The following is a 26,799-nucleotide window of genomic DNA, read 5'->3' as shown; positions in this document are numbered from 1 at the left end:
TTGGTTGCTACGTGGAGGACACAACTAGCAGTCTAGGTAGCCACAAAAAGCAAAGGCTAAGTCCCTCTTCTGTGCAACCTGGAGGGCACAACACAGATTGATTCGTCCCACATGTCTTCTCAGGGTGACGCCCTAGCGCAGCCTCAGGACTCCAAAGACTTTCTCTCAAACGCCTCCGGTATTTCAGCCCACAGGCTTCCTACGTCCCGCCCATGCTGCGCAGGCGCAGACGCCACAGAGCGCCCACTTGAAGCACATGCGCACTCCAGTGCGCTGCTAGAGCAAAAATGGCTGCAGCAATGCGCGTGGCGAAGGCCGGAGTCAGGCTCAGTGCTGTAGTGAGAAGTCTCCGGGGCGCGGTGCGCAGCTTGTGCACCCAGCCCTTATCGGTTAACGAACGCATCGAGAACAAGCGGCAAGCTGCACTGCTGGGAGGAGGGCAGCGCCGCATTGACGCGCAGCACAAGCGAGTGAGTCGTGAGGGGGTCCAGGCCAGCCAGCCCGCCCCCAGCGTTCGCGACCTATCACAGCGAGTGCGGCTCGCTGCGTAAGAGGCCTCTCAGCCAATCGACGCGATGTCTTGAGGGGCGGGGCGGGGCCGAGGATGTTCACCTTGTGAACCTGATGCCTTTCACTGGGCAGGTAAAACCAGGACAAGCACCATTGTGCTTTGTCACTGTCTACTTTCTCTTTGGAATTTTAGACGAGCCTGGCTGGGCTCCAGCGGCTTACCAGTTAACTTTGGACAAGTTACTTATTCCCCCGGAGTCAGTTTATTCTTAACAGAAAATGGCAATAATTCTCCCCTCATAATCTTAGTGGAATAAGATAATGAAACAACCATAGGCACGGAAAAAAAAAATCTTGCTCTTCTCATGCCCGGTTTAAGAGTGGTAGGAGCTTCTTGCTCCATTATGGAAGCAGGAAAATCAAGACATTTGGCAGGGCAAGTTACATGGGCAAACTTTCCTTCACCTGGGTAGGCGTGTGGTTTGTGTAGGGAACTTGTGGAAACTCTCCTCCCAGTGCCAGCTGAACCTCTTATGGGTCTCAAGAGTACATCGACCTGCTTGCTGGGTAGGAAAGGCACGCTAGGAAACAGGTGTTTTTTGTTTTTTTTTTTCTTCCTGGGGTTGCTCAGGTCATTCTGAGTATTTGGTTGAAGTGAACAGCTCAAGCACTGCCACCCACTGCCCAGGGTGCTTCTGTGGATCATTTTAGTAGCAGAAAAAAAAAAAAAAACTGAGGCCCAGATCAGTGACCTGGGACTTAAAACAAGGCTCGCCCAGTGGGTCCTGGACACGTGTGAGTCTGGATTGGTGTGCTAGAAGAGTTAAATAACCAACCTGGAAGGCACGAAAGTGAAATTCTTAGAGATGAAGGACACTGAGGCATAAACTCACAAGCAGGGGGGAGGTGGGGTCTTCAGTGAGGAGATTTGCACCAGCCCTTTATTAAGTTTAAATTGAATGTTGATTTAGATGTTGTAAATACCCATTTGATAAGGGCCTGAAGGTGACAGTTCCTTTTTGCCATTTGGGAGTGAGATGTAAATTTGGTTGACCGACCCCGGGTGGCTGTTTGTGAGGGAATTTCAGATCGTCCTCTGCAAAGGCCTGTCGGTGTTCTGTGCGATCTTTCTCTTGGGGTCCATGACTCATTCCCTCCCTGGATCATCACCCCAACCATCTCCAAGTGATTCTACTGGCTTTAGATGTAACCCCCAGAAACTGTTTTTCTTTTGCCAAAGCTGACTTAGTCAGCAGGCTGACTTGGTTTAAACCTCTCACTCCACTCCCTTTTACACAATTTTTGGACTACTTCCATAGGGTAGATTTCCAGAAGTGGAATTACTAGGTCAAAAGATCTGAATATTTTTCAACACTGATATATATTGCCCAATTGCTTTCCTGAAAACTTATTTTACGCAGTAGTGTGGAGGATTGCCTTTTTGTGTTAATATGCAATGTTAGCTTTGGTCTCTTTCTTAAGGGGAAAATATAGCTAGTTAGAGGTGTTTTTTGTTTTGTTTTGTTTTTTTTAAGAGGGGTGGTGGGGTTCCCTATAGGAAGACTGTGAACCTGGGGGTGTAGCCTCAGATGCTTTGCAAAGCCTGCTTTAGTTTTCTTTCTCCTGCTTATTCAGGAGAAAGACCCTTGGATCTCCAGTAAATGTTGGTGGAACTAGTTATCTTGTTCCAGGGTCAGGCTCTCCTTACCCCGCCATTTGTCCTCTCCACCTTTTCCTCCTACTCTCTATTTGTTTTCACAGTTAGTGGCTCCTGGAGCAGCTGGTTTGCCCTGATTGCCTTACTGGCTGAATTCTACTGATAACACCTGTCTCTTGGGTGGGTTGATGGAATAGAGAGAGGGCTTTCATGTGGGGTGAAAGCAAACCCAGTCCTCCTGGCCCTCCCGTGAACACTCCTTGCCTGCTGACTTTGTGTGTCATGACATTGCTGAGTGATTTTTGTTGCATTTTAGGGAAAGCTGACGGCCAGAGAGCGGATCAGTCTCTTGCTGGACCCTGGCAGTTTTGTTGAGAGTGACATGTTTGTGGAACACAGATGTGCAGATTTTGGAATGGCTGCTGATAAGAATAAGGTATCTGTTCACGATGGTGCAGGCCTCCAAGTTGCACTTACCAGCTGTGGCCCTGCTGGTCTACTACTAGATAATGAAGTCCTGCCGGAACTCAGGATACATTGAAAATTTTCAAATATCGGGTTCTGGAATTGCAGAAGTGCCTCTTGAGAAGCACTGTTGGGGTCTCCAGTTTCACCAGTCACCTTTGTCTGCAATTGAAGGAAGTGGGTGCACTGCTCATGCCTTGTGCAAGGTGACTGGCCCAGCTCCCGTGTGGTTTCCCAGTTCTCGAAGGTCTAGAATGACAAACTTAGAAGGAGAGTTGAGAATGTCTTTTGATTGGGTTCTGTTCTGCCTAGGTACCAGGGACCCCTAAAGGCTAACCAGTCACCTCTTTGACATACTTTAAGTTTATGCTTTGGAGTTTTGGAGATCAGAGTTACCGACACCTATTCTTTCGACTGGGTGTTCTCCAAGGTGCACAGAATTCTTTGGACTCACTGGGTCCATTTTCTTCAGGTCTGTGATCAAAGATTTGTAACCTTAGCAATAAACTAGCCAGCTCCATTTGATTCATCATGAACCACACAGTGACTGTCAGAATTCCAAGCAAAATGCTAGGTTTGCCTTTTTAAGGTTTGGGGGGTGGTGTGTGGCTTTGCAGAAATTGCCATGTTTCTTTGTATGTCGTCTCCTTTCCTCTGAGCCCTCAATAGTGACAGCCCTAGGGGGGGTCTCCTGATTATTCTACTTCTAGGAAGGATATAGTGCTTTTCACTTCTGGTGATGAAGCAGTAGCCCAGTGCTTGCTGTTGCAGAGCTGAGGTGGGGAGGGGGGATTCCTTCATGTTCTGTTTTTATACTGAATTTTAAGGGATTTGGGGTGGAGTTTTTTTTAGGGTGGGATCTTTCATTGGGGCATAATTGCTAGATTCGTGAGAGAAGTATTTGGATTTTTTAACCTTTATTTTTCTGTTTTTCTGGTAGTTTCCTGGAGACAGTGTGGTCACTGGACGAGGACGAATCAATGGAAGACTGGTTTATGTCTTCAGTCAGGTATTTTCTACTCTACTTGGCTGAGCTCTCCTTGAGGGCAGAGCCAGGAGCAAAATGTTCTTTTCTTTGAGAAGAAAACAGTTCTGGGGAAAGAATGCTTACCCATAGTTGGGGCTGGTGAGGGAATTATTATTATTTTTGTTAGTACATATGTCCAGAGTATTATACTATGTGTTTTTTTTCTTAGGGAGAAAGAATCCTTAGTCTGTTTGGGGGAGGATCACAGGGCAGTAGTCTTGTAAGCGGTCTTGGGAGACAGGAGTTTATCCAAGTGAGTGAGATTCCCCTTGGCAGATTGGGTGTGTGCCGGGAGGGCTGCCATGGTCTGGGCAGTGGATGCATTTGGGCAGAGGGGAGTTGACTCTCAGAACCACAGGCCATTTTGGGCTTTCATGAATGTGTTCAAGCAAGTTTTGTTAGGTTCTTAAGACAGATACAGTTTCTTCACATGGAGACCATAGGAGAATGTGGTAGACAGAATAGTGACTCAAAATCCTAATCCCTGAAACCCATGAATATGTAATTTTACCTGGCAAAGTAGAATTAAGCTTGTAGCTGGAATAAATGTTACTAATCAGTTGACTTTAAAATAGAACAGCTTGGGTTATTTAGGTGGGCCCAGTGTAAGCACAAGGGTCCTTAGAAGTGGAAGAGAGAGGCAGAAGGGGAAGTCGGAGTAAGGCTATATAAGAAGGACTCCTCCTGCCATTGCTGCGTCAGAAAAGGGAGACAGGGGCGTGAGGGGAGGAAAGCAAATAGATGGTCGCTAGAAGTTGGAAAAGATAAGAGATTCTCCCGTGGAGCCTCCAGAAAGGAGCATAGGCCCACTAACCATGATTTTAGCCCAATGAGACCCATGCAGGACTTTTGAATTACAGAACTGTAAGGTAATGAAAATGTATTGTCTCAAGCCACTGAATTTGTGGTAATTTGTTACAACAGCAATGAAAACTAATGTAAAGAACATGTTGTATACTATTTTTTTGTTTGACTCTTTTTTTCCCCCTCCACTAAGAGATGGGAATATATATAACTTTAAATATTCAGTTTCTTTTACAGATCCTAAAAGTAGGGAGCTTGTTTAGGAACCTAGAATGTTTTCTGGATTTGGTAGTAAAATAATTATGCTTGATTATTTTAAAATTTAAACCATACTAATTTGCGAATAGGATTACTTTTGAAATATTTTAAAACTTTTTTATAAATGAGAATACCAAATGCCTGACTAGAAGGAATCTTATCTCTTTTTTTTGTCATTTAGGAGAGCTAGGCAAAAAATTGTACAGAAGGAACCATTAGTAAGATAGCTAGAAGAAAGAAGGTTATTGTGCTTTTTGGGCACAATGTTCTCTGAACTGTAAGCAGATACAAAAATTCATTGAATTGATACTTTGATCGCCTCTTCTGCCCCTGTTTGGTGGGAGTGTGGTGGAGGTGGAGATGATGAGACAGTTCTTGTCCTGAAGAAGCTAATCATTTTGTTGATGGAATGGGGCAGAACAGGAATGGCTACATCTATAGTGAGGTTCTGGGCTAGCTCTCAGGACACGGAAAGATCACATTCGGATCCAGGAAAGCTTTAGGGAAAATGGGGCATGTGAAATAGGCCCTGAAGGATACTGAGGGGAAGAGTGATGAGCCAGCTTTTTTGTAGTGATCCCCCGGATGTTCGTATCTGCAGGCCTTTTTTTCTAGGAGGAGCGTTCGTTTTTCCAGAGAAGCAATCGCAGTCTTTTGCGCGATAATTGGCTGTAGATGTGTTCCTGCCGGAGGGAGGTCAGCATTGGCTCATCATTCACTGTACAGATTGGAAATCTCACCTGTTTCAGCCTCATCTTTGCTGCCTGTAGTGGCGGGTGTTGTGACAACAACCTTCTGGTTAGGTTTCTTGAGGGAGTAAACGTCCTTTCTCCTCTCCAGGTAAAGAAGAGGCCCTGTGGGGTCTAACTGCTCTCAACCTAGACTTCCTGCCCACTTCCCACCACACGTTCTGTGGTTCCTGGGCTGTCCCCTCCTGAGGTTACTCCCTACACACGTGTAGAGGCTTCCATTTGCTCCAAGTTAGATATTCTTGTGCTTTCAGTTTGCTTATTTGTTCACTCGCTCGTCTGCTGTTGTTTGCTCTTCCTTTTTTGTCCTCATGGGGTGAATCTGTTATTAATTCTCTACTATCTTTTTGAAGGGGTTTCAGGAAGGAGGTCATTCCTACAGAAAGCTTTTTATATCAGAAGGTAATGAAAATCTAGAGGCAAGAATAAGCAGTGAGGACTGTCATTCACTTCTTTCACCTCTTTTGTCAAAACAGCAAATATATCCTAGTAACAGAAATCCCTGTTTGACCTCCATAGAATCTTATTTTTGAGGTTAATTCTGCATGAAAACTTTTCCTTTCCTCAGAGCTACAAATCTTTTTTTTGTAGACAAAAACTGGGTCTTTTGCTCTTCACATTACATGAACCCCTTTTAAGATATTTTATTCACTACTTATTCTGTAGAATAATTTAGAAGTCAGACTTTTCCCCCAGTCTTTTAAACTTTTGAAAATGCTTTAAAAAACTTTAAAATCTGTGAATTTTTCATTTCCTCCTCCTAGTGGGTCTTCATCTCTGCCTAGTCATTACATATTTTTTGATTTAGTTTTCTTTTTAGGATTTTACAGTTTTTGGAGGTAGCCTGTCTGGAGCACATGCCCAAAAGATCTGCAAAGTAAGTATTCAATGTTGCAAAACAAACTCAGTACTTTCATCAGTTACATGGGGTGGGTCAGAGGTGTGCAGGATGTGGTGCTGACCTGAAGGTTCCTTCAGTCCAGGGCAGGATTTCTTAACATTTTTTGTAACATGGATCTCTTTGGCAGTCTTGTGAAGCCTGGACCCACATTTTTACACATGCATAAAATAAAATATGTAGGATTACAAGGGATTAAAAATATTAAAAATCACCTATGTAATATATATGCTTCCTTATTTAATGTGTTAAATAACAAGATTTAGCAGTGGATAAACTCTGGTTTCAAAGTAGGTATGAATGAAAACAGTATTTTGAGACTATCTGCAGGAACTTTAATGGGATGTAAAAATCTGACTTCTTTTTATGACAAAAATCACAGGTATTTCTGTTACCTCTGTGGTTAATAAAGATGTAAGATTTTCCCATCCAAGTTCATAGACTCCTTGCTCTAAGGGTCCAAGTTCACAAGCCACTTTGGGTTCTTGGGACCCCAGTGAAAGAACCTGTGGTCTAGGTGGAGAGTTCAGTTGCTAAAAGAACAGTACAGGATTACATGATGGTATTTAAAAACCTCTGCTAGAGATTAGATGCTCTGGAAGTAATAGTGTAGATCACATTTGGAGAGTTTTTCAATTAAAAGTGCTGTGCTTAGTTGCTCAGTTGTGTCCTACTCTTTGTTACCCCATGGACTGTAGCCCGCCAGGCTGCTCTGTACATGGGGATTCTCCAGGCAGGAATACTGGAGTGGGTTGCCATGTCCTCCTCCAGGGGATCTTCCCCACCCAGGTATCAAACCCAGGTCTCCCACATTGTTGGCAGATTCTCTACTATCTGAGCCACTAGGGAAGCCCAAAGGGAACTATGGCCCATACGGGGATTGAACCTGCAACCCTGGCGTTACTAGCACCACGCTCTAACCAGCTGATCTAAAGGTAGACATTACTTAATAGCTGGGTGGGTTTCCCTGTGTAACAGAACACCTGGCTTCTTGATATGGTCCTATCGTGTTATTCCTGAGACCTTGGGCCAATCACTTCACTTTTAAATCTTCCTAATTTTTCTTTTCTTACTGTCTCTGTTATGATGCTTAGATGAGATAATGGAAGTGAAAGTACTTTGTAAATTCTCTAGCACTGTTAAAAATGTTGCTCATTAGGCTGTCAACTACTGACTTGTGAGAAAAATCTCTTGTTGGAAGTAGAAGGCCTGAGCCTGGACTCTTCTTAATAGATGAGTCAGCATTTACTTTCACAGAAATACTGCTTTGGGGGATTTCCCTGGTGGTCCAGTGGCTAAGACTCCACGCTCTTGTTGCAGGAGGCCTAGGTTCGATCCCTAGTTTGGGAACTAGATCCCATATGCCACAACTAAGACCCAGTACAGCCAAATAAATATATGAACACTAAAAGAAAAATATTGCTTTGCCATTCTGTCTTCTATCAGTTCTTTCAAAAGAGTAATTGGGAACAAAACTGACTATTGAAAAAATATTACAGCCTGGGCCTCTGGCTCTAGAAATTGCCATGAATAGTCTTAGCGTCTGCTAATGGGAAGTTCTTTGGCTCTGGGCTGCTTGGGGGTCTTTAATCAGCCCTTTAAATATCTGATTCGCTGTCTTCCATGAAGGTACCCAGTCACCATGGGTAATGAAGCCAGTGTTGCCAACTCTTGTTTTGAAAAGGACACTCAAAACATTTTCTAGAAAACCACTGTGGTGCTTTGTAAATATGGTTTTTCATAGCAAGATCAGTTGTCTCACAAAAGGTTTCTCTGCTGTCTCAGATCATGGACCAAGCCCTCACAGTGGGGGCTCCAGTGATTGGACTGAATGACTCTGGGGGTGCACGGATTCAAGAGGGAGTGGAGTCTTTGGCTGGCTACGCAGACATCTTTCTGGTGAGAAACTGTTCAAAGAGAATAAAAGAGTACAGGGCTGAGTTCTCTAAGCTGTGTGCTGGTTAGAGCTTCCCCATCTCACCTCCTTGTGTCCTGTGGCTCTTTCCTGTGTCACTAGGGGTGGCTTAAGGGCTGGGTGAAAAGCAAGAGAGATGGGAGTTCCCTAGAGGCCTAGTGGTTAGGACTCTGCCATTGCCCAGGTTTAATCCCTGGTTGGGGGAACTGAGATCTCGCAAGCAGAGTGCTGTGACAAGGGGGAAAAAAAAGCAAGAGAGGTACAGTGGGGAGGATTTTCTTCCTTTTTAACTTGTAGAGGCCTCACACTTACTGGGGAAAAAAAATTAAAGATCATTCAGAAGCGAAAGTCACTTAAATTTTTTTTTTTCAAAAGCAAGGAGGAAGGAATCTAAAAGGTTAAAATTAACTGACTTGCTAGAATTAGGAATTTTCTTATTATAATTTTTTTTAAACTTTATTTTATGTTGCAGTATAGTTGATTAACAATGCTATGTTAGCTTCAGATGTACAGTGTAGTGGTTCAGTTATATGGATACATGTATCTATAGGATTGGAAATTTTAAAAAAGCAGTGCTTGTTTTTTTTTTGGTTAAGACATTACAAGATCATTACACAGTACAAAGTTCAAGCTGTAGTGCAAAGAAGAAAGAAATCTCCCCTCCCCCAGACCTCACCATTCAGGAACATTTGGTGAACATCATTTCAGATGTCTTTCTGCTTTCTTACAGACTGAAATTAAAGAGAAAGAAATAAAAAGAAACATAAAAATAAATGTGTTATTTGAAGTGGGCAGTGTATTGTGAGAGTATAGTAAGGGAGGCTGGGGTGAGGGAGAGATCCTGCCAAATGGAAACTTAAGCAAGGGACAGGTCAGCATTTCCAGGGAAGGGAGGAGAGATAGGAGGGAGACAGGCAGACATTGTTTCTAATCAGGCCAGCTGTTCTTGTTGTCCCCAGGCCTGCAGGCTTATGAGGCTTTTTATTCCTGGCCACTGCCCTCTGTGATCATACAGAAAAATGTCTTTTTACTTTGTGTATGATACTCGGCTAGTTGTGGGAGCACTTGGGTGCGTTAAGAAGCCACTTTGTAGATCTTAAACCTACCTTTTAATCTTTAAACTTGAGCTCTAGGGATAGCCCACTAGGGAGTAAAGGAACTCCTATGTATTGTTTACCCACATTCACCAGTTTACATTTTGCCTGTTTGCTCTATCATTTCCTCTCTCTATATGCATATTTGCATGTTATAGTTTTCTGAAACATTTGAGAATAGATTGGAGATTGTGCCCCCTTTATCTCCTAAATCCTTCATTGTTTTCTAAGAACAAGGACGTTCTTGTATAAACAGAGTACAGTAGTCAGGAAACTTAATATTGACTCATCGATGTTATTCATGGTTTTTATTCATATTCCATCAAATGATCCTAATAAAGACCCTTAAGTTACTCCCTGCTCCCTGGGCACCCCCCCCCCCAATCCAATCTAGGATTAGGTACTGCCTTTAGTTGTTATATATCCTTTAATCTGGAGCATTTCCTCAGATTTACTTTGTCTTCCATGACTTCTGATATTTTTAAATACAGCTTTATTGAGATATAATTTAAAAATCCATCCATTGCATACAATTCAACAATTTTTAAAATATACTTAGAGTTATGCAACCATTACCACAATCTACAGTTTAGAATCGTTCCTTCCAAAAAGATCCTTTTTCATCTGAATCTTTCACTTAGCATGTTTTTGAAGTTCATTCATATTGTACTGTTTATCAGTGGTTTGTGTTTATTGCTGAATAACATATAGATACACCACATTTTATTTATCTAATTGATGGACATTTGGGTTTCTACTTTTGACTATTATAAATAATGCTGCAATGTACATTTGCATATAACACATTGTGTGGACATATGTTTTCATAACCCTTGAGTATATTCCTAAGAGTAGAATTATTGCATCAAATTGTTGAACCCAAGTTTGTGTACCAGATGCACAGTGAGGCCAAACAAAACTAAAACGTTGAATTTGGAGTGGAGAAAAGTTTATTGTAGGGCCAAGGAAAGACCTGAACTCCTCAATGGGTTTCAGTAAGAGTTTTTCAGAAGGTGAGTAGCATTGTGGTTGATGGTGAGATAACATGGTGGTGTTCCAGGAATCTCACTTACCAGCATTCTGGTTCCAACCAGGCTGAGATTCAGTCCTTGCGCTTAGCCTCAAGTTACCATCCCCCACCTTGGTGGTAGAGGGCGTTAGTTTCTGTAGAACTCAGAGATATGTGTCAAATTGTTAGGCACATCCCCTGAGGAGGAACAGGCCCCGGCCCCATTCACTCACTTAACTAGTCACTATTTGAATCTGCCCTTTGGAACTCAGGGAAGGTCTAGGAGGCTGACAGTTTTTCCTACAAACAAGAATTGGGGGACCCAGTAAGATTTTTGTACTTGGAAGGTCTTACAAGATCCTGCTTGACTTCATTGTGATAAGTTTATGTGTAACTTTATTTTTTTATTTTTTTTTATTTTTTATTTTTTTAATAAATTTATTTATTTTAGTTGGGGGCTAATTACTTTACAATATTGTAATAGTTTTTGCCATACATTGACATGAATCAGCCATGGGTTTACATGTGTTCCCCTTCCTGGACCCCCCACCCACCTCCCTCCCCATCCCATCCCTCTGGGTCATCCCATTGCCCCGGCCCTGAGCCCTTGTCTCATGCATCGAACATGGAATGGTGTTCTGTTTCACATATGATAATATACATGTTTCAATACTATTCTCCCAGAACGTCCCACCCTCACCTTCTCCCTCAGAGTCCATAAAATTGTTCTATGCATCTGTGTCTCTTATTCTGTCTCACATATAGGGTTATCGTTACCATCTTTCAAATTCCATATATATGCATTAGTATACTGTATTGTTGTTTTTCTTTCTGGCTTACTTCACTCTGTATAATGGGCTCCAGTTTCATCCATCTCAGTAGAACCGATTCAAATGTATTTTTTTAATGGCTGAGTAATATTCCATTGTGTATATGTACCACAGCTTCCTTATCCATTCGTCTGCTGATGGACATCTAGGTTGCTTCCATGTCCTGGCTATTGCAAACAGTGTTGCGATGAACATTGGGGTACACACGTCTCTTTTAATTCTGGTTTCTTTGGTGTGTATGCCCAGCAGTGGGATTGCTGGGTCATATGGCAGTTCTATTCCCAGTTTTTTAAGGAATCTCCTATGTGTAACTTTATAAGAAACTGCCAAATTTTTTTCCAGAGTGGCTGTAATTGAGGGTTTCAGGTTCTTGCCATCCTTGTTGACACTTAGCGTTGTCATCCTTTTTCATTATAGCCATTTCAGTGATAAGTAGTGGTATCTAAGGTTTTAATCTGTATTTTCCTGCCAACAAATCCTGTTGAATATTTTTTTATGTACATAGTAGTCATTTGTATATTTTATTTGCTGAAGTGTTTATTCAGGTTTTTTGCTCATTTTATAATTGGATCTTGAGTTGTGAGAGTTCTTTATATATTCTGGATACCAGTCCTCTATCAGGTACAATTTACAAATATATTTTCCTAGTCTGTAGCTTTTTGTTTCTTAATGGTGGCTTTTGAAGTGCACAATTTTAAATTTTAAAGTCCAGTTTATCAGTTTTTTCTATTGTGAATCGTGTTTTATTTGTCATATGTAAGAACCCTGCCCAATATGTCATGAAGTCATGGAGATTTTGTGCAGTGTTTTGTTTTTTTAAATGGAGTTTTACAGGTTTTGGCTCTCATATTAGGTCTGTGATCCCTTTTGAGTTAATTTTTGAGTGTGGTGTGAGGTCAGGGTCCAAATTCATCCTTGTCTCACCACCATTTACTGACATGATCATTCTTTCTCTCTTGAATTGTCATGGCACTTTGGTGGAAAGAAAATCAATTGACATAAATGTAAGGGTTCCTTTCTGGACTCAGTTCTTTTCCATTGATCTATATGCTTATCTTCACATCAAAAGTACACTCTCTCTCCTGGTATTCATATACAGTGTTTGTTGGTACATTTGATGTTTTTCCACGGGTCCCTCAGTCTCTATTCTTTTTTTTTTTTGCTTTTTCGCTGTTCCTCATAGTGAATAGTTTCAATTGTCTTGTCTTCAAGTTCTCTCAGGTTCTTCTGCTTGCTAAAATCTGTTAAACCCCTTTAGTCATCTTTTTGGTTTTAGTTATTGTACTTTTTAACTCCAGAATTTATGCTTGGTTTTTCTCTATAATTTCTATTTCTTTACTGTCCTTCTCATTTTGTTCACACATTGTTTTCCTGATTCCCTATAGCTCACTGAACATATTTAAGACAGTTAATGTAACATCTCTGACTTATAATTCCATTGTCTGGGCTTCCCAGCAGTAGTTTTTGTCAGGTTCTTTTTTTCCCTGTAAATAGACTATACTAGGCTGTTTCTTTGTGTGTTTGGTAATTTTTTATGTATTAGACATTGAATTGTGTTTGGTAATGTTGGAAATCTAATTCTCCCACTTTTTAGATTGCTGATTTTTGCTTATGGAGGCTGAAAAGTGAACGTGTTAGTTGCTAAGTCGTGTCTGACTCTTTGCGAACCCGTGGACTGTAGCCCACCAGGCTCCTCTGTACATGGGGAGTCTCCAGGCAAGAACACTAGAATGAGTTGCTGTTCACTTCTCCAGGGGATCTTCCTGACCCAGAGATTGAACCTGGGTCTCTTGCATTACAGGCAGATTTTTTATCATCTGAGCCCCCAGGGGCTTCTATTTGTGACTTCGCCAACTTATTTTTGCAAAATGTTTCCCATTTTTGTGGCCACTGAAGCTTTAATTCTGTTGCAGGAAGGGGAACCCCTTCCAGGGCCTGAAAGTGGACTCTTGTCAAACACTCACTGAAGGACACACATGCTAACAAAGCAAGAGGTTTTATTGGGAAAGGGGTGCCTGGGTGGAGAGCAGTAGGGTAAGGGAACCCAGGAGAACTTCTCTGCCATGTGGTTTGCAGTCTCAGGTTTTATGGTGGTGGGATTAGTTTCCGAGTTGTCTTTGGCCAATCGTTCTGTTTCCTGATGGCACACACATTTCTCAGCCAAGATGGATGCCAGCGAGAAGGATTCTGGGAGGTGGTAGGACACCTGGCACCTCCTTTTGACTTTGCCTGAACTCTTCTGGTTGATGGTGGCTTATTAGTTTCATGTTCCTTACCAGGACCTCCTTCATAAAATAACTCATGCAAATGGTTACTATGGTGCCTGGCCAGGGTGGGCAGTTTCATTCAGTGTGCTTCCCCTAACAGTTCCATTGTCTCTACAGTCACCTGGTGACCTGACAAATATTTCTTTAAATATCTGGCTCCTAGGAGATGAGAAGTCCCTTTAAATCCCATCTCAGCTGGGAAGTGGCTTTAGCCAGTCAGGGGTAAAACAGTGGCTAGCCTCTGTGCTGGCCTCCCAGTGATCAGTAACTAAACCCACAAACCTGATTTTTGGAGGACAAGGCCCTTATTACCCACTCTGACACCAGCTAGCCACCCTAGGAACCCAGGCTGTCACAGGGTTGTAGGCTGTGGGAGGGCAGCTACTGAGATCTGGGACTCTTTGCTGCAGTGCTGCAATGCTTGTACCTGGACACACCTCGAGCAACAAAATACAGAGAAACTATATGGGACTAAAAATAACTTCATGAATGGGCAGTCAGGACAAATCCTGGACAAAAGATGCAAAGAAACCAGAAAACGCAACTGCTACTTCTAAGGAGCCTGGAGCAAAAGCAGGATACTGTGCATGCCCTCTGCACAGAACACTACCTATGGGGTGGGCAAACCGCCTAAGCCACCCCTCTGGTCTGACACCTGGACACACCCCTACCCTCACCCAATACAATGAACAAGCTTACTACCTGCCCTGCCTCCCAATTTGGGGAACCAGCATCCAAAGGAAACTTGTTTGTTCTTGCTCCTCCCTGCTGAGCATGGGTTTCCCCCTCCCCCTGCCCACCTCAAGCCTCCCCTGAATTTCTTGTCTGATCTCTAGTCAATTTCTGCTAATTAAGGAGGCCAAGAACTCTGTTGCAACACTACTATGCTAAATGTGAAAACTGACCGAAATTTACCTACCTCTTTAGGAAGTCTTGCCTGGAAGCTACAAGTGTATACTTAGACTCCACAGAGTTTCAAAAGAGTTGCTTCAGACAGTTCCTGCCAACTCTGTAGTTATGTTGGTGGTGGGATGGATTCCTTTTCTATAATCTTTGATGTCACTCAAATATTATGTCAAACAAATATTTTTAAATGTACCTTTCCAGTTCCTCTGAACTTTTGGTACTGTATGAGTTTTATTAAGTGGCTGCCCTTATTGAAGCTCAGCCTCTCTTCACAGGTGCCAAATAGAAGCATGGAAACAGAGTTTTGGGTGCAGTAAAAAGTCTAGCTTTTATTGCTTTGCCAGGCAAAGGGGGCCAGAGTGGGCTAATGCCCTGAAGACTGTGTGACCCACCATGGAAGGGGTAGAGAGGAGTCTTATAGTGTTCAAGGAGCAGGGCGTGATCAGCTCGTGGACAATTCTTGGATTGGTTGGCATCAAGGTGAAGTTTCTAGCATCATCAACTGTGGGGAAATTAACAAGATGGCCCCAGTCAGGCTCTCTCGCTCTACACTCTCACACCGTCTCGCCCTATGTTCTGTAAACAAGGACTTTGCAGGGTTATGTAACAGCTGAGATCAATTATAGCAATACGCATGCACGCCTGGAGGTACTTGCTTGGCCACTGGCTACTTTTGTTCTATAAGTAGATATAAGCTTCACCTGAAAAGCCCTGGCTGCTGGGGCGGCATCATGGTTATGTTATGTGAGATAATGTGATGACTCGGTTATGGCTGTGTGGTGGCTGCTGCTACAGCTGCTGCATCAGCCAAGAGAGAGGCTGGGTTATGGCTGCCGTGCCAGCCAAGAGAGAATAACCATGTCTGCAGTTCCTATGTCTGCTTGTATCTTCTTCCAGACTCTTAGCTTGCCTACCCTGGGTTCAGTGAACACTGTGAACAGCAAAACAACTGGCATCACCAACAGGATCAGCAATACAGTCAACCTTCTGGTTTCAACCAGTCCAGGGTCTATGTTCCTATGGTCAGCAGTTTTCATCTGGAGGGGGTCTGCTTCCTGTAAAAACAACTTAGGAATGTGTGTCAGGCGTTTATATCTTTCAGGAAACTGGGAGTTTGGTGATTCTGTTATGTGGCAGAATTATAGTCTAAATTGTTACCAGTTCCTTAGCCCAACAGCTATTCTTTGTTTCTGCATCTTCACATTTCCCACTCATTAACTCTCGAGTCAGCATTTTACTTCACAAGACAAGGACACAGGGCTTGTACATGGTTTCAACTCTAAGGGTAATAATATGTAAATTTATCTATTTCAAATTGATCCTGACTTAATTCTGGTAAAATATAATAACTTTGTTCCAACAGACCTCCATTTTTATCCTTTCTTTGTGCTGTTATTGTTATAAGTCTAACATCAACATATTAGCATTGTTGCCTTGTGCACCCTTGTTGTTTTAAAAGGATTAAGAGAGAGAACTATGTTTATGCAGTATTGTATATTTAACCACAAATTTACCAGTTTCAGTGTTCTTACTTCTTGTGGATTTGAATTACCATCTGGTGGTGTTTTCTTTCACCCTGAAGGACATCCTGAGCTTGTGTGGGCAATGATAGAGCCTTGGTTAAGAATGCCTTAGACTCCCACGGTTCTTATCGCACAGTCAGCAGTTTTTCATTAGTAAACATGCCTCCATTAATGTTTGGTCTAGTTTCAGAGCCCTGAAATGTTTTTGACAATTTAGCGATATTTTATAGTTGGCTTTTGGGGAGAGAGTTTTCTGAACTTTTCACTCTGTCAGAGCTGGAAGCCTGTTCACCCAGCTTGATATTTTCTGCAGAATATGAACAGCTTTTCTTCATCTTTTTTTTAATAATTGTGGTAAAATACACATAATAGAAATTACTAAATTTAAACCTTCTTAGATGTACAGTTGGAGAAGGCACTGGCACCCCACTCCAGTACTCTTGCCTGGAAAATCCCATGGACAGCGGAGCCTGGTAGGCTACAGTCCATGGGGTCGCTAAGAGTCGGACACGACTGAGCGACTTCACCTTCACTTTTCCCTTGCGTGCACTGGAGACGGAAATGGCAACCCACTCCAGTATTCTTGCCTGGAGAATCCCAGGGACAGCGGAGCCTGGTGGGCTGCCGTCTATGGGGTCGCACAGAGTCGGACACGACTGAAGCGACTTAGCAGCAGCAGCAGAAGATGTACAGTTCAGTGGTCTTGAATACATTCATGATTTTATGCACCTGTCACCATTGTCCATCTCTATAACTTTTTGTCTTGCAAAACTGAAACTCTGTACCCATTAAACAGTTACTTTCTGTTATCCCCTTCCCCAGCCTCTGGTAATCACCATTATACTCTATTACTTTGACTAAATAGCTTATTTAAGGAAAATTGTCGGAGAAGGCAGTGGCATCCTACTCCATACTCTTGCCTGGAAAATCCCATGGACGGAGGAGCCTGGTAGGCTACAGTGCATGGGGTCGCTAAGAGTTGGACACGACTGAGCGACTTCACTTTCACTTTTCCCTTTCATGCACTGGAGAAGGAAATGGCAACCCACTCCAGTATTCTTGCCTGGAGAATCCCAGGGATGGCGGAGCCTGGTGGGCTGCCGTCTATGGGGTCGCACAGAGTCGGACCCGACTGAAGCGACTTAGCAGCAGCAGCAGCAAGGAAAATTGTACATTGGTTTTTTTGTGACTGGCTGAATAATATTCCACTGTATACATATACATTTTGTTTATCCATTCATCTGTTGATGGGCATTTGGGTTGATCCCACATTTTAGCTATTGTGAGTAATGCTGCTATGAATGTGGGTGTAAAATTATCTCCTTGAGACGCTGTTTTGCATGCTATATGGTATATCCCCAGAAGTAGATGTCGTGGGGGTTGGAAAAGAATTTCCTGACATGAGGCAGACCGAGAGGAGGATTGAGTTTATTAGAGTGGGAGATGCTGTTAGAACAGCGGCTGGCTCAAGCGCGAGTCCATGCTTTTCGTGGGCTAGTAGCCAATATTTGTAGCCTCACAACAAAGAAAATTCCTTCTGGAAGGGTGGCATGAGGTGATTGGTGAGGATGCTATAAGGTGGTGAATAAGGTGGATATTTTTATCTAATATGCTGTCAGAGAACAGGCCAGTTTAGATCAGAGGGGCTCTCGGCAACAGTTGTTATGGGGCTCAGTCAGTTCCGGAGATGACCTTGGTTGTGGGGCTCCACATCTGTGGCCTTGGTACAAGGCCTTGCACCTGTGGCCTTGGTATAGGGCTCTACAGTAGACTTTCTGGATTGTGTGATAATTCTATTTAAAAATTTTTGAGGAACCACCATGCTTTTTCCCAGCAGCTGTACCATTCCCACCAGCAGTGCACAGGGGTCCAATTTCTCCTCATCCTTACCGACACTACTTGTTTTCTATTTTTTTGATAGTAGCCATCCTAATGCGTATGATGTGGCATCTCATTCTAGGTTTGATTTGCCCTCATGCAAGTGATTCTGAGCTGGAGAGAGGGGCTTGCAACAATGAGGTGAGGTGCAACAACAATGGCTGCCTAACTTCCTAACTGCACCTCTGGTTAGAATCAGCAACTGACCATCAGAGCATAGATTTCCAATATTTGGAGGACAGAGTCCTTTTGGCTTTCGTCTGGTAAACTGTTCCAGGAAAACATGCACAGCTGCATGTGCCTCATGGCTCGGGTTAGGGGCTGGGTAGGGGTGGCTGCTGCTGTGCTAAGAGCTGAAATGGAAATGAACCACAATTTGCCTTCCTAATCTTCCTCTCAAAGTTAAAAACCTTCAGTAGCCTCTGGAGTTACAAAAAGTTACATGAGGCAGATTCTGCCAGTGCAGTTTTTGTCCAGGTGGGGTGTCAGATTCCTGGTGCTTCCCACTCTATCTTCCCAGAATCCTCTCTATAGATCCTTTTTGTGCTGTCCTGAGCTATGTCCTTACAGAAATTGGGCTCAGACCCAGGGCAGGGCTAAAAATGGACATACTTCTCTTAAGCTGACATGGCTCAGGGAAGGATAGAAGCTGGTGGTTGGGCAAGGAGTCATTGGGCTCATATCTTGCCTGAGTCCTCCAGCCCCCTGGGAAATCTTGTTTTTCCCAAAAGATGGCCTGAGGGTTGGCTTTTCACAGCACCGTTGTCCCTATGGAGCCCTTCTGGCTCCTGCTGCCTCCTTCTTGCCCATCTGCCCTGTCTAGGGGTAGGCAGACATTGAAGACTCAGGGTAAAGTAGCACTTAACCTCTTAGCCTTACCCTGTAACTATTGGGTATCCTCTGGGGGTGGTGGGAAGGGGCTCCAAGTAGAGGTCAAGGGTCCAGGATAAGTGTTGGCCTTGTGTATCATGTCTAAGGTTTCCATTCATTCTTCCAGCCAGTTTTGTACAGACAGAGGCTCTGGCCTGAGGTGTGTTTAGCAGTGGGTTGAGAGTGGTGGGGTTCTCTCTGACTTCATGTCCTGGTGAAGCTTTTGGGGAACGAATGCCCCGCCAAGGAGAGAAGAGGTTATTTGGTCCAGAAAGTAATATGTCAACCTTCCCACCAGTTATGGGGAGAAGATCCCATATACAATTTTGGAAGAAACTGTACAGATTAGCTCTCTTGGATAGAATTTCTTTGAATAAAAGCCAAATATACTTTCATTGTTGCCTCTGTCTTTCTGCAGATAATGCCTTGAACACCTCTGTAACCAGATATCTTTGCCTTTCTCTGTTGGCAGAGGAATGTCACAGCATCCGGAGTCATCCCTCAGATTTCTCTGATCATGGGCCCGTGTGCTGGTGGGGCTGTCTACTCCCCAGCCTTAACAGACTTCACATTCATGGTGAAGGTAAGAAAGAAGTGCCTGGTTCTCCTGCCCTTTGAGAGTTATGCAGCACCTCATCTGCAATAGCAATCATTCCTGACCCAGATCTGGGTTGTTATCTGTACAGTTATATTGACTTTCAATGTAGTGATGATAAAATCTTGGTAGGGATAAAGTTTTGGCATGAAAACTGCAGCTTGTGTGGATTCAGTGGCAGAATATGCTTGTGTACTTCATTGGTGGGTGACTTTACTTGCTGATATGAATTGCAGATGATTTTAGGTAATCGAAAGATTCTATCCTCTGCCTAGGCAGGTGATTATTTACTGGATTCTATTAGAAAGTTTCTCATGGAAAACTTTTCTGTAATCTGTTTCACTGGGAAGTTGTTGCTTATGTTCTGCCTTTATTTCTTTGCCATTTTATTATATTTTGTTTATGATGGTAATGTTAAATCTGATATCTAGCTTCATTGTGCAAGGTACATATCTGTATTACATGATTTAGATGACTTGATATTTTAAAATGATTTTGGGGGACTTCCCTGGTAGTTTAGTGGTTAAGACTTTGCCTTCCAACGCAGGGAGTTTGGGTTTGATCCCTGGGTCAGGAAGATCCCCTGGAGAAGGGAATGACAGCCTACTCCAGTATTCTTGCCTGGAGAATTCCATGGACGGAAGAGCCTGGTGGGCTACAGTCCATGGGGTCACAAAGAGTCAGACACGACTGAGCGACTAACGTACTTTTCAGAGAGCTAAGACCCCATAGTCCTCATGGCCAAAAAACCAAAACATAGACAACAGAAGCAATATTGTAACAAATTCAGGAAAGACTTTAAAAATGGTCCACATTTAAAAAAAAGTCATATAAATGGAATCATACAATATGTAGCCTTTGAAAAAAATGATTTTTAAAAGAAGCCTATTTGAAATCATATGTGTGTAATTACCCTTACCCTGATACTTAAAAAAGTCTTTTCTCTTAAAATATTTTTAAGCATAATGAGCAATAAATGTCAAGACGACTTAGTGTGCAAAATGAAAGAGAATCATCCAAGAGGAAAATAGTGTAAACACAGGGAGCGTACATAGGAAACACTTTTCTCTTTGGCATTAGGAATTAAGGTTTAGCAGAGTCCTTACCCCTTGACTCAACTATTTTTTCTTAGTGATGGATTAAAAACAACCTAAAAGTTCAATGTTCAGTTTAGGTTGGGCTTTAAAAATTAAGATGACCACATCCCTTACTTCCTGAACAAAGCAGGATTCCTTGAACTTTGCCCACTAAATCTGTGTATGCCATACCTACCTGGTGCTACACTAGTTGTTTTCCTATCTGGTAGGAATGGAGGAGTGGGATCAGTTCCTCAGGCTAAAGCCTTCTTTCCTCCTCTCCCTACTTACATGCTGGGATTTTAAAACATTTTCCCCTGTTTTACTGAGATATAATTGACATATAGCATTGTTCTAGTTTAAGGTGTACATGTTGATTTGATACTTACATATTGCAAAATGATTATCCTCGTAGTCCTCCCATAAATGCCATTCCCATTTTGTGATGATAATATTTAAGATCTACTCTTTCAGCAGTTTTCCAGTATATGATATGATATTTATTGATAACTAATCACCATGTTGTACAGTAAATCCCCAGAACTTATTCATCTTATAATTGGAAGGTTGTATCTTTTGATTAACATGCCCCCCCCACTTGGTAACCACCATTCTTTTTCTACTAGTTGAGCTGTTTTAGAGTCCACATATAAATGAGATTATACAGTGTTTCTCTTTCTCTGACTTATTTTCTTAGCATATGCTAAGCAAAGTGCCCTAAGGGTCCATTCATGTCACAAATGGTAGGATTTCCTTTTTTATCATAGCTGAATATTTCTCTGGCTGTGGTTGTGTGTATGTATGTGTCACATTTTCTTTATTGATATGCATATCCAATGGATAATGCTGTGTATATATGTGTGTGTGTATGTGTGTCACTTTTTTTTTATCCATTCATCCATTGGTGGGCACTTAGGTTGTTTCTGTATCTTGGCTATTGTGAATAATGCTGTATTGAACATGGAAATGCAGATATCTCTTTGAGGTCCTGATTTGATTTCCTTTGGATACATACCCAGAAGTGAGATTGCTGGATCATTTTATAGTTCTATTTTTAGTTTTTTGAGGAATATTTCCATATTTTTTTCTACAATGGCTGTATCAATTTACATTCCTACCAGTGTGCACAAGTGTTCCATTTTTTTCCACATCCTCACTAACACTTGTCATTTCTTGACTTTTTGGTAATTGCCATTCTAACAGGTGTGAAGCTAAAACCTCATTGTGGTTTTGGTTTGCATTTCCCTGATGATGAGTGATATTGAGCATCTTTTCATGTACCCATTTTTATATTCTCTTTGGAAAAATACCTGTTCAGATTCTTTGCCCATTTTTTAATCAAAAAAATTTTGCTGTTGCTTGAGGTCTCTCTATATTTTGAATATTAACTCCTTGTTAGATATATGATTTGCAAATACTTTCTCCCATTCAGTAGGTTGCCATTTCATTTTGTTGATTGTTTCTTTTGCTCTGTAGAAGCTTTTTAGTTTGATATAGTCCCACTTACTAATTTGTTTTTAAAAATTCATTTATTTATGGCTGTGCTGGGTCTTTATTGCTGTTCTAGGTGCGAGGGCTTCCGTAATTGCAACGTGTGGGCTCTAGAGTGCTGGCTCAGTAGAAGTGGAGCATGGCCTTAGTTGCTTGGCGGCATGTGTGATCTTCCCAGACCAAGGGTCAAACCTGTGTCTCCTGCATTGGCAGGCGGTTTCTCTATCATTGAGCCACTATGGAAGCCTCACACTTATTTTGCTTCTGTTGCATCCCCTTTTGGTGTCATACATAAAATTATTGCCAAGACCAGTGTTAGGGAGTATTTCCCCTGTGTTTTTTTTCTAGAAGTTTTACAGCTTCAGGTCTTTAAGTCCTTAATTCATTTTAAGTTAATTTTTGTGAGAGGTGTAAGATATGGGTCCAAGTTCAATTTCACCTTCTGCATGTGGTTATCCAGTTTTCCCACTGTAAATTTATTGAAGAGACTTATCTTTTGCTCACCGAATACTCTTGACTCACTTGTCAAGTATTCATTGACTGTATATGTGAGTGCTTGTTTCTGGGCTCTTGATTCTGTTCCATTAGTCTGTGTTTCTCTTTTTATGCCATGACAGACTTCTGTTGAAAAATGCCATTGCAGTTTTGATAGGAGTTGCATTGAATTTATAGATGGCTGTGGGTAGTATGAACATTTTGACAATATTTTTATCCTTAAACATGGGTATTTTTTCCCTCCATTTATTTGTGTCTTCTTTGGTGTTTTTCATCAAAGTCCTATAGTTTTCAGTGTGTAAATCTTTCAATTCCTTGGTTAAATTAATCCCTAAGTATTGTAACGTTCGATGCTATTGTGAATAGGCTGGTTTTATTTCTTTCTCAGATATTTTGTATATGGTGTATATTTTGTATATAGTATGTAGAAGTACAGTTGATTTCTACGTTGACTTTGTATGCTTTGTCTTTTAATCCTGTGTTTTCATCCTAAGTAATTCCACTCTTCACTGGTAGAACTTTAATACCTACGTATTGGCACCACCTCTTCTTTCTCGTCCTCCACAACTAATCATTAAGCCTTAACCAGTCTGCATCTTAAATTTCCCATGTGTTTAGTGAGAGTACAGTAAAAATGCTAGCAGATTCTCTTCTAAAGGACTAGACAAGGTAACTATAAAGTTCATATTAGGGGGAAAACCACAGTGTAAAAATAGACATACCATGAAGGAAGTGCAATGAAGGGCTAGTGCTGCCAGGGGAGAAAATACATTATAAAGCTAAAATAACTAAACTGGTCAGTTTGTAAATAAGTAGACTAGGGAACAGAACAGAATTGAGAAATAAATCTAAATGTACTTGTGTGTGTTAGTTGCTCAGTCATGTCTGATTCTTTTTGACCCCATGGACTGTAGCTTGCCAGGCTCCTCTGTCCATGGAATTCTCCAGGCAAGAATACTGGAGTGGGTTGCCATTCCCTTCTCCAGGGGATCTTCCCAATCTAGGGATCAAACCTGGATTTGATCCGCATTACAGGCAGGTTCTTTACCATCTGAGCCACAGGGAAACCCAAATATACTTAGACATTTAATTTAGGATGAAAAGGATATTATTCTATTCAGGGCCATTGATAATATCAGTTTCTCTTATCAAAGACACCAACGATTTCTGTATCACTAAATCCAGTGGACATTTCTCAGTCCTCATCTTTCTTGATCTTCCAGCAGCACTTGACCAATCTCATCACTTCTTCCTCTTTGAAACATCAGGGCACTATACTCTCTTGGTTTTCTTCTAGCAATTCTCTCATTCCCTTGGTGATCTTATCCTATCTCAAGACTTTAAATATCTATGTGCTGACAGCTCTCAGACCTATTTCTTCAGGATGGAACAGTCTCCTGAACTCCAGGACTAAACATTCAGTTTCCTATCAACATTTCCATTTGGACTTTAACGGGTTTCTCAAAATTGATAGGTGTAGATCTTCCATGAACCTTTCCCAAAGTGCTCTTCCGTTGCCTTCCTCATCTCAATAAATGGCAAGACCAGTCTTCCATTGGCTCAGGTCAAAAACATTGGCATAATTTTGACTCCTGTTTTTCTGTCAAATTCCAAGTTCAATCAGTCAGAAATCATATTTGCTCTACCTTAGGATATAATCTAAAGCATAATCAAATTGCCATGTACTTCTTATTACTTACACTGCCATTACTTTGAGTCAAACACCCCATCTGGGGTTATTGCAGAATCCTTCTAACTGGTTTTCCTGCTTCTGTCTCAGCCTCCTCTCCCAGTTAATTTAAAAAATTTTAAATACTTTATTTATTTGCTTGTTTATTTATTTTTATTTTTAGCTGCACTGGGTCTTGCTATGCAGAGACTTTCTCTAGTTGGGACAAGCAGGGACTGCTCTCTAGTTGCAGCATGTGGACTTCTCATTGCGGTGGCTTCTCTTGTTGTGGAGCACAGGGTTTAGAGCACAGGCTCAGTAGTTGTGGCACATGGGCTTAGCTGCCGCTCAGCATGTGGGATCTTCCTGGAGCAGGGATGGAATCCATGTCCCCAGAATTGACAGGCAGATTCTTAACCACTGAACCACTGGGGAAGTCCCCAAAATTTTGAGCACTTTAAATTTTCTAATGTAGTACATACTCAGGGAAGTACATAAAATATGGAAAACAATTATTATTAAGTACAGATTCATGTAAATAACACCCAGATGGAGAAATGGCCCTCCAGGGACTTCCCTGGTGGTCCAGGGGTTAAGGCTCTGTGCTGCCACTGCGAGGGGGTGTGGTTTTGATCCCTGGTCAGGGAACTATGGTCCCAAATGCCATTCAGCTCAGCCAAAAAATTTGAAAAAAGAAAGAAATGGCCCTCTAGGAGCCCTGCTCCCATTACCCTCCTAATCACTATTGTCTCCATCTATCCTGCCTAGAAGTATTTATTTCAACTTTTATGGTAATTTAAAAATTTGTTTTGCTTTTCAGTTTAAAATTTTATTTATGTCTCACTAAACAGAGGGGTAATGCTGTCTATTTTACCTTTAAAATAAATATACATTCTTTTGTGTGTGACTGTGCCTCATGCTTTTAAGATTTATCTGTGTACTTTGTAAAAGTGTTTAATTTTAATAGTGGTATCACCATTACAAACCATGCTGATGTAAGCATTCTTACACATGTATCTTGCTGCATACATGTTTCAGTTTCTCAGAGGATATACATATCTTCAGCTTTTCTAGGTAACACTGTTACTAAGAAGTTGCAGCAATTTACACTTCTGCTAGTAGTGTGTGAGAATTTCACTTGTTCTATGTCCTTGCCGACTGCATCGATGGCATCACTGACTTGATGAACATGAATTTGAGCAAGCTCCGGGAGTTGGTGATGGACAGGGAAGCCTGGAGTGCTGCAGTCCATGGGGTCGCAAAGAGTCGGACATGACTGAGTGACTGAACTGAACTAATGTCCTTGCCAGCACTTTTATTGATGTAATTTAATTAATGCCAGTTTACATGTGGTGTGATCTCTTCTTGTCTTAATTTGCATTACATGACTGATGAGGTTGAACCCTTTTCATATGTTTCTTTTATTTATTTATTTTTTATCTATGCTGTGTGACTTGTGGGATCCTAGTTCCCTGACCAAGAATTGAACCTGGGCCCTTGGCAGTAAAAGCAAGGAGTCTAACCACTGGACTGCCAGGGAATTCATTTGTATGTTTCTTTTGTGGCATGCCTGTTCATCTGTTTTGCCCATTTTTAAAAATTGGGGTTTTCATTTTTTTCTTCCTGGTTTTAGCAGTTCTTTTATGGTCTGGATATGAGTATCAATTATGTATGTTGTACCTGTCTTCTCCTACTCTGTGACATGAAGTTTTCTGTCTCAATGCTATCCTTTGGGCAGAATTAAAAAATAAATCTTTTTATCTTGAAATTTCAAATGTACAGAATTCTTAACAGAGAATGGATTATATATATCATGTCCCTTTACCTTTTTAATGCTTCAGTGTATAATTCTTAAGAACTTATATAACCTTTTTAAATTCTAGAAGTTTAACACTGATATAATACTTTTTAAAAATTGTTAACTTATTTTTGGCTGTGCTGGGTCTCTGCTGCACATGCTTCTCTCAAGTTGCAGTGAGCAAGGGCTACTTTCTTGTTGCGGTGCTTGGGCTTCTCATTGCAGTGGCTTCTTTTGGGAAGCCTGGGCTCTAGGCATGTGGGCTTCAGTAGTTATGGCACGTGGCTCAATAGTTGCGGCTCCCAGGCACTAGAACACAGACTCAATAGTTATGGTGCATGGGGTATTTGCTTCGAGGCACGTGGGATCTTCCCTGACCCAGGATCCAGCTAGTGTCTCCTGCATTGGCAAGTGGATTCTTCACCACTGAACCATTAGGGAAGTCCAGATATAATACTTACAAAAAAATTATAGAATACACATAAGAAATGGTTAATGTGGTAAAAATTTGTTATATTTCTGTGGCCTTAGTTCAGTTCAGTCGCTCAGCTGTGTCTGACTCTTTGTGACCCCATGAACCGCAGCACGCCAGGCCTACCTGTCCATCACCAACTCCCGGAGTTTACTCAAACTCACGTCCATCAAGTCAGTGATGCCATCCAACCATCTGATTCTCTGTCATCCCCTTCTCTTCCCACCCTCAGTCTTTCCCAGCATCAGGATCTTTTCAAATGAGGCAGTTCTTCACATCAGGTGGCCAAAGTATTGGAGTTTCAGCTTCAGCATCAGTCCTTCCAGGAATATTCACAACTGATTTCCTTTAGGATAGCCTGGTTGGATCTCCTTGCAGTCCAAAGGACTCTCGAGTCTTTTGCAACACCACAGTTCAAAAGCATCAATTCTTCACTGCTCAGCTTTCTTTATAGTCCAACTCTCACATCCATATATGACTACTGGAAAAATCATAGCTTCAACTAGATGGACCTTTGTTGACAAAGTAATGTCTCTGCTTTTT

At 41.9% G+C, this 26,799-nt stretch overlaps 1 protein-coding gene across 6 annotated transcripts in view; it reads left to right on the top strand.

Annotated features, from left to right (window-relative positions):
* The first annotated feature begins 278 nt into the window (after nucleotides 1–278).
* PCCB (propionyl-CoA carboxylase subunit beta) overlaps nucleotides 279–26,799 on the top strand; it is a 142,261-nt gene continuing 115,740 nt past the window's right edge. For all 6 annotated transcript variants that reach the window (XM_081569685.1, XM_081569687.1, XM_081569684.1 and 3 more), the window contains exons 1-6: nucleotides 279–470; nucleotides 2,484–2,603; nucleotides 3,573–3,641; nucleotides 6,291–6,347; nucleotides 8,154–8,267; nucleotides 19,133–19,243. In XM_081569685.1, the coding sequence (XP_081425811.1) occupies nucleotides 288–470; nucleotides 2,484–2,603; nucleotides 3,573–3,641; nucleotides 6,291–6,347; nucleotides 8,154–8,267; nucleotides 19,133–19,243 (654 nt within the window). In that variant the 5' untranslated portion in view covers nucleotides 279–287. The remainder of the gene's footprint in view (nucleotides 471–2,483; nucleotides 2,604–3,572; nucleotides 3,642–6,290; nucleotides 6,348–8,153; nucleotides 8,268–19,132; nucleotides 19,244–26,799) is intronic.

Source organism: Giraffa tippelskirchi, chromosome 2 (assembly GCF_054371585.1).
Source record: "Giraffa tippelskirchi isolate mGirTip1 chromosome 2, T2T-mGirTip1v1.2.pri, whole genome shotgun sequence".
In the NCBI taxonomy this organism is placed as follows: Eukaryota; Metazoa; Chordata; class Mammalia; order Artiodactyla; family Giraffidae; genus Giraffa; species Giraffa tippelskirchi.
This window is presented reverse-complemented; position numbering and strand designations above follow the sequence as displayed.